This window comes from Parus major, chromosome Z (assembly GCF_001522545.3).
Source record: "Parus major isolate Abel chromosome Z, Parus_major1.1, whole genome shotgun sequence".
Lineage (NCBI taxonomy): Eukaryota > Metazoa > Chordata > Aves > Passeriformes > Paridae > Parus > Parus major.
This window is the reverse complement of record NC_031799.1, coordinates 60675686-60687358: the sequence shown is the minus strand read 5'-3', so window position 1 is coordinate 60687358 and position 11673 is coordinate 60675686. Positions and strand designations below refer to the sequence as shown.

Genomic DNA, 11673 nt, shown 5'->3' with positions numbered 1-11673 from the left:
GTTCACAAGTTGATCTTACTTTTCAATGGCCTAAACTGCTGTCAATTCTTGGAAATGACTGATAATTGGTCAGGAAGAAAAACCCCCATCAGCCATCAGCACTTCTAACTTCCCCTCTTTCCTCAGCTTTGCTTTAAAGGTAAAGCTACCCCATGACAAACTGTCAACAAACTTAAATGTTTTTAAAAACCACAGGAGAAGGGAGTACCCCTAAGAGTTAATTGGTTAAAAGGGGAGAAATGTGTTCATATTTTACAAGTGAAATGTTACTAATGAAATGCTATTAAGAAGTGATATAGTTATAAGCAAAAGGAAAAAAGGAATTAAGAGAAGCTAACAAACTTTTCTGTTTTTTTTCTAAAATTATTTGAGATAGTTAAACCTAAAGCTGATGATGATGAGTTGAGAAATTATTTCTTGATGCTGAATAGTGGGATGATTAAATGACAGGAGATTAAATTCTAGTAAATACGAAATTACGGGGAAGATAACTCACTCTGTAAACACAACAGTGGCCTCTAAATGAGCTATTACAACTCAGGAAAGAGCTTGAAGTGATTGTGAGTAGTTCTCTGAGAACATCAGTGAGTGCTCAATGGCAGTCAAAGACTGTCAAAGCAAATAGGATGTTAGGAATTATGAGGTATCGAGAACAAAACAGAAAAACATCGTCATTCCACTCATTATGTGGGCCCTCATGTTAAACACTGCATGAAGTCTGGACACCATATCAAAAAGGATATGAAGAATTAAAAAGAAATACAGAGGAGGGTTGCAAGGATGATCACAGGCATGAAATGCTTTTCAGACAAAGAAAGATTAAACAAAGATTCTTCAGCTTGGAAAATAGATGACTGAGGAAGGAATATGACAAATCTATAAAATCATGAAAGGTGAAGAGAAGATGAATAGGGAATGGGTTTTTGCTTTTTTCATAATAGAGAACCTAAGGGGCATCAAGTTTAAATTATCAGGCAGGAGATCTCTACTGAAAGAGACAGTATTATTTCATATATGTCCCAATTATATTGTGGAACTGGTTGCCACAGAATACTATCAAGGAGAGAGGTATAAATGCATTCAAAAAAAACCATTTGACGATATTAAGGTGGGATAGGTGCCTTGAACTATTGTACATGCTTGTCCAGTTATATAAACTGTGGCTTGCAAGGTTCCAAAGTTACTGGCTGTCAAAGCCAGGGAAGAAGAATCACTCTATAACTACTCTGTTTTGTTACTGTTCCCCTACGCAATTTGTGTGTTGTCAGAAATAGGACCCTGGACCTTGTTCTGACCAAGGTGGCTCATATATATATATATATATATATATATATATATATATATATTTGTGTGTGTGTTTGTATATATATATACACACAGACTTTTATGTGAGTATTTTAGAAATGAATACATAAACTTTTTTTCTTTTAACCTCATCACAGGTGTTCAGAAAGTTGGTGTATTGGCTTTCCTTTTTCTGTCAGCTGATAATGGAGTTGGCAGTGCTGTGATTTTTGAATGTTTGAAATGTGTTTTGGGACTGTGTTAGGTGGAGTGTGCTTTTTTTCAGCATGATTTTAATAGGGAATGGAAATGCTGTGCTTCAAAGATTTAGAATGATGGTATTTTATATTCTCTCCTATTCTTTAATTTCAACCTTGTGTGTAAAGTCGAACTTGCTGTCTTTGTTTTGGTTTCTTAGGTGGCGGCTTCAGTTTTAGATACAAAGGTTTATTAATTTATTTTCAGATATGAAAGTAAGACCAGTTGGCAGATCAGGAGAGCTTGTCCATCGTTGTATTATGCCAGCATCTGAACATTTTTTCCTACACAAGGAGGCCAAGATCCATGTTGCATTGTTGTTACTGTAAAGCATTGCACTTCTAATAGTGTTCAACATGTACTACTGGACTTGAAAATTTTAGTGAAGAGTTCCATATTCAGGGACAGGCCATTACTACTTGCAAAGTTTCGTTTTGTGCTCCCCTGAGTTATGTTAGGAATAAAAGAAAGACTGCAATTGTTTTAGCCAGATGAAGTATTTGTATTTCTCTAGTTTTAGTGGCATAATCAGTGATCGTTGCTCTTCTTTAGCTGCTGAGGATAAATAGTGTGCGTCTGAATTAACTGCATCTTTAACAGCTTCTGAGGAAGCCTGAGATGGAAGTTTAAATAATTAGTAACATACTGTAGTGGTTTTAAGCCCTGCTGGAAATTAAACATCATACAGCTGCTTGCTCAACCCTCCTTTTACCTGCCCCAACACCAGCAGAATGGGAAGGAGAATCAAAGTGAAGCTTGTTAGCTGAGATAAAAACAGTTTAATAACCTAAAGCAAAGTCAAATACAGTGATAATGGTAAATGATAATAATACGACCAGAAAATTGATGTGCAGTGCCAGATGCCATACCCTGATTCCTGAACCCAGATTGGCCATGCTTCTGGGTAACTCCCCCCAGTTTATATCCTGGGCATGATGTTCTGGGGTGTGGAATATTCCTTTGCCAGTTCAATGCACTTGTCCCAGCCATACTCCTTCCAAGTTTATTTTGCGTATCTTCTCACTGGCAGAGCATGAGATAAAGAAAGGGCAGTCCTTGACTTTGGATAAACACAACTTAACAAAAATCAAAAATATCAGTGTGTTATCAATACCATTCTTGTTCTGAAGCTGAAACACAGTACTGTATCAGCTACTGTGAAGAAATTAACTCTATCCTGGCTGAAACCAGGACTCATGTTTAATTGACAATGGCACTGAAACATCTCACTTTGCAGAACCTTTTCAATTAGCAGTGCTTTCCTCTTTCACTTCAATAGGTAAAAGTTCATCCAAGAATAATGTTTCTCTTTGTGAAACAATGGTCTATAATCTCTATGCATGTCCCTTTTGCTGGTTTTATCACCTAAGAGTGATACTTGTTTGTAAAATTTCCACAAATTTTAGGTTTGTTAAGTTAGTTGTGGTAGTAGTCAAATGTTGATTAGCTGCCTGTAATATTGATCAGCAGTTCTCAGTTTTACATTTTGATTGAAAAACTCTAAATCAGGACTCTCAATACTGTGATGGAGACTAACCAAAGTGAGTTAGTGAGGTTTCTGTTGAAATATATAGAAGATGACTTTTCATCTTGGGAAGCAAATGAGCAGATTTTTCTCTCCACCAGCTGTTCACAAGTCTCACAATCTTTTTTGAGTCTTTCCAGTTTCAATTCCACTTACTTGCCATGTTCTTTCCTCCAGTTGCAGTTTTTGCATACTTTGTAGGCTCAAGACTCATGATTTTTGTTGTGTTTCTTAACTGAAATAAGTAAAATACTTAGTAAGAAAAATAATAAAAAAAATTGTAGTGGATTTTTTTTCCCTTTTCAACATTCAGTATTATTAAGGAATTATTGTACATTGTACATATTGTACATTGGGGAAAAAATCTAAGAAAAAAACCTAAACAGTAGTTTTAAACAGTAAATTATCATTGTAATTTAGATAGATTTAGCATGCCTAGCTACAAATTACTGGAAAATTGTTCTCACCTGTAAATAGTGATGTTGTATCAAATTGTTATATTGATCTATAAAAACATTTTCCTGTATTTATTCAGTTTAGATTTAAGTGATTAGAAGTCAGTGTTCTTGAGTAGGTCCAGAAGAGCAAGTGGCTAATAAATGCAAATTATTTTATGCAGCCTGATGGTGTCTGGCATTAAATGGTATTCTACATTGATCTGTCAGTAAAGTAAGATTGTGTATAGGAGTGACCTTTACATGCATTCTCTAGTGAAAGCTGGATCTAATAATTTAGTACTATTTGAAGGTAAATTAGCTTGACAAAAGTCTCTAAATGTGTTTAATTTTGGAAAAAGAATCAAAAGTAATTTTTTAATGATATTGGTGGATATTTTAGCTGTTTAAAATTAACTTCTTAGCAGATATGTGAACTAGCTGTGTCTTCTAGTGCATATGTTTACTAAATGCTAGTATTTCCTATGTGTACTACATAATATTTTAGTGTATAGGTGCTAAAACCTATAACTAAGTTATACATTAGTCTGAAATGAAAATTCATAGTGGTTTTTTCCTAATTAGAGTGTTGCAAATATTCCATTTGTCAGTAGAAGTCAGTTACACCTTGACAAGTATTATCTGAGATTCAGTGTTAGCTGACTTTTTACCTAATCTGTTTCACCTTTTAAAGTGTCAATACTGCTATTTCACAAGCAGCAGCATGATCTGACTGTAGCCCCAGTCTTTTCAACAGAACATATTCTTTACCGTATTTTCTATTTTTCCTCAAATTTCTTGTACATTTCCTATGCAAACTCTGAGGCACATGAGATGTTACTTTATTTTGGAGCAAGGGAATAAGATCTTCAGTGCTATGGCACTTTCATTTACAAATTTGTTTGGTTCAAGTAGCCTCCCTGACTTCATTAAAAAAAAAAAGTTTGGTATGACTTATATTAAAAAAAAGTCTGAAGATGCATGCAGAATAAATTTTTCCTATTATAAGGGCAGATGAGAATATATACTGGTGAGAAATGATGCTCACTTTTAAAATTTCAAAGGTTTATTAAACCTTTACAAAATACAACAGAATGACTGAATAAGGAAAATTGCAGCGGAACTAAACCACCATGTGCTCACCCACAAAATGGCTGTTCCACCTTTTTGTAGCCCCGGTGTTCCATCAGGCAGCCTTAGCCCAAGTCCATCAGTCAGCTCTTCCTTGCCGTCCATGGCTGCAGCTGCTTTCTCGCAGCCCGGCTGCAGCTCAGGTGTTGCCACCTCCCAGGAACGAGTCTGCCCGCTCCGGCTGCCCCGGCTGCCAGGGCTGCGGGTGACAGCAATACGGGGAAGGGAAAGAGGACTATGGGGAGAACATGTCACAGTGATGTATCTACACATCAATAAAACCTCTCTTAACTTATGCGTAATATTCATCCCTTAATTGTGAGAGCCAAACCATCGCATTGTTCATCTATAACATATCCATATATGAGAAAAAACTAACATGATCCAAATAGCCAATTCCTTCTTATCATAGGGATCATAACCTGATCTGATTTTCTTCTCTGTTGCAGAGAATGTTCCTAGCTATTGGGCAGCTAGGCTGGAATATAGTAGGAGGGAGTGATATGCCTGTTTTGTTCTTTCTTTTCTATGTATTATGGTAGAAAGAGAAGAACAAGTAGGCATGAGGATTTGTTTTGCCCTCATGGTATTTACATCAGGACAGTTCTTTTGTCTTGAGACAGGCTTGCCAAACCAAGTGTAAAAACTTTAGTTTGTATTGAACAAAAAGTGCTGCTTTACTCTCTTAATGACAAAATATGCTATTAGGTTGCAATTTGCTGAATATCGAGGCTAGTTGTTGGTCTGTTCTTGTAGCAAAGTAGCCAAGTATTGACCGTGGTACAGGAGGACTCTGAATGAAGCTATTGTTTAGAACCAAATTGGATTTCTATATTTTATTAGACCTAGCCTATTAAATTTGTAACAGACAAATTTACAGTACTGGTTCCTATGTAGGTTATCGAGTATTTATGTTGAGGTGGCCAATTTGGAACTATCCAGGATTTTTTTTTTTTGTATTATGTAAGAATTTATTATTGCTTCAGGCATATCAGAGGTGAGAAATTATTTGTTCCTTTCTGTCTTGCTCCCTCCAATTGCTCATTTATGGACTTTCTTCCTTTCCTGTAAATTTTTGTCAACAACTGATATTTCAAAGCTTAAGTACACCTTTCACCTCTTTTCTTAATTTTAAACGTCCCTTGGATTGGTGTTCTAAAATGTGGTATGTTTTTATGTTTCAAAGGTACATTGTATATTTTGCTTTATTTTTATTTAGTCCTGGACACTCATGCATTGAAATGATTTTTAAATGGTGAATGTTTTTATGTAAATTTGGTAAATAACTATATAAATACAGGTTTTCTTTCAAAGAATTTTATTGATGCATTAAAATGTGTGTTGTCTTTAATTGCAGGTTGATGCAATTGAGACTGAACCAAAGAGCTTTATCTTTATGAGTGAAGATGCATTAGTAAATCCTGACAAGCTGCTGGTCCTAATTCATGGTAATGGTGTTGTCAGAGCTGGTCAGTGGGCAAGGAGACTCATAATTAATGAAGATCTGGACAGTGGAACACAGATACCGTACATAAAGAGAGCTATTGAGGTAAGTGGAAGTTGAAGGATGCAAGGTGGTGTGGGCCTGCATATGAAGAGCTGTGAACCTGTGATGTTTTAATTTTTTAATCAGTATTCTATATGTTACTCTGTGATCATTTCATTAGTGATCGGAATACATTTTTGGTTTTTGGAACTTTTGTCTGGTGGAACCAAATTCCTGACTTGCAGTAAAATAAAATTCAGTTGCATGTCATGTTGTTGTGTTGGGACTGCCATGTAGTTTAATATGGCAGATGCTATGACAGGAGCCCTTACCTGGTGATGCATTGCAGCTAGAAGACACCACAGAAATTTGTTACAATTTTGATTGTTTTCTATTGTATTTCATTGAATTTGTACGTATTATTGCTCAATGACTAGTGTAATCCAATGGTAACATGAGCTTTCATGATAACAAGTGATCTTTTTTACTAGGTTTCTACTGAATTTATTAGAGCCACAGTCTTTTTTGGATTGTGCTAAATACCAATTAATTCTGATTTATTTATCACTATTTGACAATAGAAGACATTCACATTTTGTTGACACTATTTTGTTGTATCTGTTTGAGAAACAATGGACAAATTGTTTTATGATTTTGTCATTGGTACATAGCAGGTATAATTCATCATGTGCACCCTGCTACCTAAAATAAACTTGCTGTAGTAAATATTAGAAGAGCCTATTTAAGACTCATTGTTTCTATTGTATTTGCCAAGTTTAGCTAATGTTCTACTCTAAATATCAGTGTTGTCATTGTTACTGTTACGTATTTTGCTAGAAAATTAATTTTTGCGGTTCATGAATAATTTTTGCATCTGTCTTTAAAAAATTCAGGACAAAAAATGGCACTTTATTTTCAATAAAGCCAAGAAAGAATACATATAAAAACATTAGGCCATTAAGTTATTTTGTTTTGTTTTCCTCACTATCAAAGCACTAGGCTAGACTTCATGAGAGAAAGGAACCTTGTGAAGGTGAGGCTTATCTTTTTCTGACATACAGTTTTTTATAATTCTTAAATCAAGAACAGAACAAAAAGTACCTCAGGATTACTGAGTGCAGTACAGATGTATGGTAGGTCCCATATAGGACTTCTAGTGCTGCTTCCAAAACATTTCTCAAGAAACCCAAATAGCTGTATCTACTTCAATTTTTGTACAGTGCTTACATGTTGGCATTTTCTTTCCTAGAGATACTGCTGTCTTAGGTAAGATAACGGACCCAGTGTTTCAAACTGGGATACTAACTTTATTGTAACAGAAAATTTTTAAGGGTTATTTCTAGAAGAGGAGAGTTATATATTTCTTTATGCTCTTTTGTTATTTTTATTTATTTTTTTCAATGGTTTATGCCAGTACGACAGAGATCAAACCTCTGTTTTCTCAAATAGTTGTTATACTTAAAACCAGATTATTTATCTCTGCATTTTGAATGCTTCTTAAAAAATCAAGACAAGAAAAAGTCCCAATTGTTGAATGAGAAAATATATTTACAAAAATGTAATCATTAGAAAACCTCAATACATCAAACTTTGTGTTCTTATCTTTGAGCTTTTCCTTAATATGGTTTTTAAATTCATATTTATCTTTAGTTCAGTACTGAACTATCAGCTATTGTAAAATCCACTGTCCCTTTTTGTGCATCTTAAAATTCTGTTAGGTGTACTACATGTTTAGGAGACATACTATTTACAGTGATTTCCTGGATGCAAAATGAAGAATAGATCATATTCAGTTGTGTTAAATCAGATTCAGTTATGTCATTAAATGTGTTGCTGTTTTTTTTGTATCCTGTAATCTCTGTACTGGGAATTGGTTTTGTATCTGGTTATGTAAGGCAATATTTTATAGGAGTTGGACCCCACTGAAAGTACTTAGAATCACTTCGTTATGACTAAAAATAGAATATATATAGATACATGCTGATATCGTGACTGCTTCAGATACAGCTCATATAAATTACATTTCTAAATGCAGGAAAGTATGGTAGACTAACAGTAAGGACCACCATATAATAAAAATAATAGTAGAAATTGCATCCTTTTCTGGTTTTCCTGGTGTTCAGTCCTCTAGTTGATTTAGTCACTTTTGTCACTTACTAAATGAAAATAACTAGCCTAGATGATAAATAGCCTGAATGAAATTCGTGCTCGTCCCTCATGCAACATAATTTGAAGTAGGGAGTTATTTTCCTAGATCTTTCTGTGTTTCTTCTAAGGAGAGGTCTCGTCTTGAAAGAACCCAGCAGACCTTATCAAAGCATCAGTGCTGATGACAAGAGAGCGTGGATTTCTTTTCTAGTAGAATTGTGTGAATTTGAAGTGGATAATGATATGTAGGATTTGAAAATGCCTGTCATCTGTTGTGACTTTGCAACACATGCAGGCATTGCAGCCAGCTTAAAATATTTTCTAAAGACTAGGTTCTAATTAAAAAAATAAAAATTGAAAATTAAAAAAGTAGTGCTTGAATGTCCTATGTGAAGGAACTAATTCAGAAATACCTGCATTTTAAAAACAAAAACCCACACAAGCAAAATGCTGCCCTCTAAGTAGGCCAAAACCCATAGCTTTATTGGTTTTCTCTCTGCTTCTCAGTTCATTTCTTGGAAAATCTGAAAACTTGGATGCAACAGCTGGGGTTATTAGTGAGCAGTGGATTGAGCAGGATGAACTGATACTTCTAAACAGGAAGTTAAGGGAAGAGTAGAAACTATTTCTCTCTGATGGAAGACTTTTGAGGAAAAAAGAATTATGACTTCTCAAGCATGTGTGGAACAAGGGAGCAATGTAGAGGATTAAAATTTTGTATTTTAAATTTCTAGTATTTTGGGGCTGCTGCCCCAAAATCTGTAAAGAAAGTTTCAAAGAGAAATATCCTGGTGAGAATTCAAGTAGCTAGAAAGACATTTTTCTTTTCATCTGTGCAATTCCTGCAGGTAATGCTTCTTCCATGTTTCATATCAAGCCCTATTGTATAGACTTGATCTTTTGTGCAAGAGGTATTGTGAAGAGTTGACAAGGGTTTATGTGAAGAGTTAACATTATTGTGTTAATTTGAAAATTCAAACTTGGTAGTGTAAAAGAGATGCTGAAAGATGAACGAAGAGAACAAATAAGCAACTAGATAGAGAACAGATTGTAGGAAAAGAAGGGAGGGGGAGATAATTGTACACAATGTGAAAAACACATGTAAATACATTAAAATGTGGTAGGATAAAACTCATTTTAGAAAAACAAGTATGAAAAAGAAAAATATGCTAAGAATGTATCGAAAGCTAAATTAAATACTTACTAAAAAGTATATTTAAAACAAAAGAAAATGGCAATGTCCTGTAAATACAGTACGAAAATATTGCATAGATCTGTTTTGTTAAAATTGAAATTTTCTATTGAAACTTTCTCTAGTGGGAAACACTGATTTTTAACAAGAAGCAGTTATCTGGTGCATGAGAGACTGAAATTCAAGTCTCTCCCCTGGGAATGAGTGACTATTCTATTTATAATGAGAATTCTGCTCTGAAGATATTCTACTTTTTATAAAAAAGTAAATGTAAATGAAGTAAATAAATAAATGTAGATTAAAAGAGTAATTTTTATTTTGTCTCTTCTATATTTTGCCTAAATGGCTCTTCTCAGATCAGTTATTGTTTAGCCATGCATTCAATAACTGAAGTAGTGCCATGAAAAGGTAATGAAAGACAGAAGCAAATTCTTCAATTTAATGATGAGGTCATATATTAGGGATGTAAAGAATTAAACATTTACAGTCCTGGTTTCATAATGGTTGTCCCTTGTTCATTGTGTTAGAATAGGAGATGCTGAAGTTGTACTTAGAGACAAGATTTTTTTCATTGGGGAAACAGAAGCTCAGCTTGCCTTGGCTGGACATTGTGAAGAGTTTGGGAGTACTACTATCTTTTATACCTCTCCTCTAGAGAATGAAGAGGATATTAGCTTACTGCACAAATACAGAGAAACAGTTGGATGTTTTCTGAGTCTTTGGAAATTCAGTACATTTGTTACCTAAGATACCTGTGGTCCCAGGGATGCTAATAAAATTCAACAACAACACAGCAACTGTCATTTATTAAAAAAAAAAAATAAAACTATCAAAGAACTGTTGCTTGATTTCAAATTCAGATATTAAGATATCTTAGATGCATTATTATTTAAAGGAGAATTTATATTTGACAATAGCTAGAAAATAGGCTCTTCAAAGAACCTGGACAAGTTTTTCAGAAGAAATAGAGCAGCACCTAAAAATCTGACTTTACATGAACAAAATGCCAGAGGTTTGCATGGGATGGGTATTAGCTGTGGAAATGTGTCTTTAATAACTGGTAAAACATGGTTTTCAGCTTCAGTTGTCTGTTGTGTTTATCTTACTCTTATTTTTTTTTACAATCTCTGTTCTCTTTGGTCAAAATATTGGATTTATTCAGTTATATTAATGCCATTCATTTGTACAAAACTGTCAGGTTGGCAATATTTACTAAGAATTGGTGAGGGTTATTACTTTTGTCAGCATGCAGTAATATGTCATTAGTTTCGTAAGGCAGTTGAATGGAACAAAATCATTCAGTGTAACAGCAGTAAATTTTCTCACTATAAATTTTATGTGATTTAGTAGTCTTAATGGTTAGTAGCTAGTATGATAACACATACTATTTTGTCTTTTCTCTTTCCACATCATAAAATCAGTCAGTTTCAATAGTGGATATTTACATATTGTTGCCCAGAAGTTGCACTTTATTTAAATTACACTAACAAAAATTCTTGCTTACAAACTTGTAAATCTGACTTTTAAGTATAGAATATCTTGTTAGACTAACACACTTTTGGTTTGGTCTTATAGTTTATACAGGCTTAGCATAGTATCAATATGCTATTGTGACACTTCCTGGAAAAATATTAAGAAGCTGTCATTTCACTGCAATTATAGTTCTCCCACAGAATGCTAATATTCATGTGCCTTTTATGTCTTCTATTTGTAGTGTTGGAGAAGGATGGTTTTTTTCTATTTATTTATTTATTAATGGTCAGTTACAGTGCCAGAGCAATCATAATCTTATTTGGGTTTTCTAATATATTGCTGAACCATCGACTTTCACTAAAATGGGCAGTAACTTGCCATATTGTTTTATTTCAAATGCTACTTTTCTGACTGTGGTATATGCCCTTGCCTTATTCATTCTGTTAGACCACAGAACTAGCATTGCTTGTAAAGTCCTTTTTAGCAGAGAAAACCTGTGTTTAGAGCTTTCTCATTTGTAGTAATTATACTAAGAAAACACAGAGTTTTGGATAATCTTTTGAGATCTTTCTAAAACCATAAACACAAATCACAATGTATTACTAAATAATGAGTCACACATAATTAGTTTTAAATCCACCGTACTTTGGAAAGAAAATTTAAAAAGCAGTATATTTAATTATTTAAAAAACATTTTATGAGGCATTAATAATCTCTCAAATGCTAGTCACCAAGCAGATAG

The 11673-nt window shown here is 34.0% G+C and overlaps 1 protein-coding gene across 7 annotated transcripts in view; it reads left to right on the top strand.

The window, feature by feature from the left end:
• FAM172A (family with sequence similarity 172 member A) overlaps nt 1-11673 on the top strand; it is a 259299-nt gene that overhangs the window by 58665 nt on the left and 188961 nt on the right. For all 7 annotated transcript variants that reach the window (XM_015652648.1, XM_033520478.1, XM_015652647.2 and 4 more), the window contains one exon: nt 5990-6181. In XM_015652648.1, the coding sequence (XP_015508134.1) occupies nt 5990-6181 (192 nt within the window). The remainder of the gene's footprint in view (nt 1-5989; nt 6182-11673) is intronic.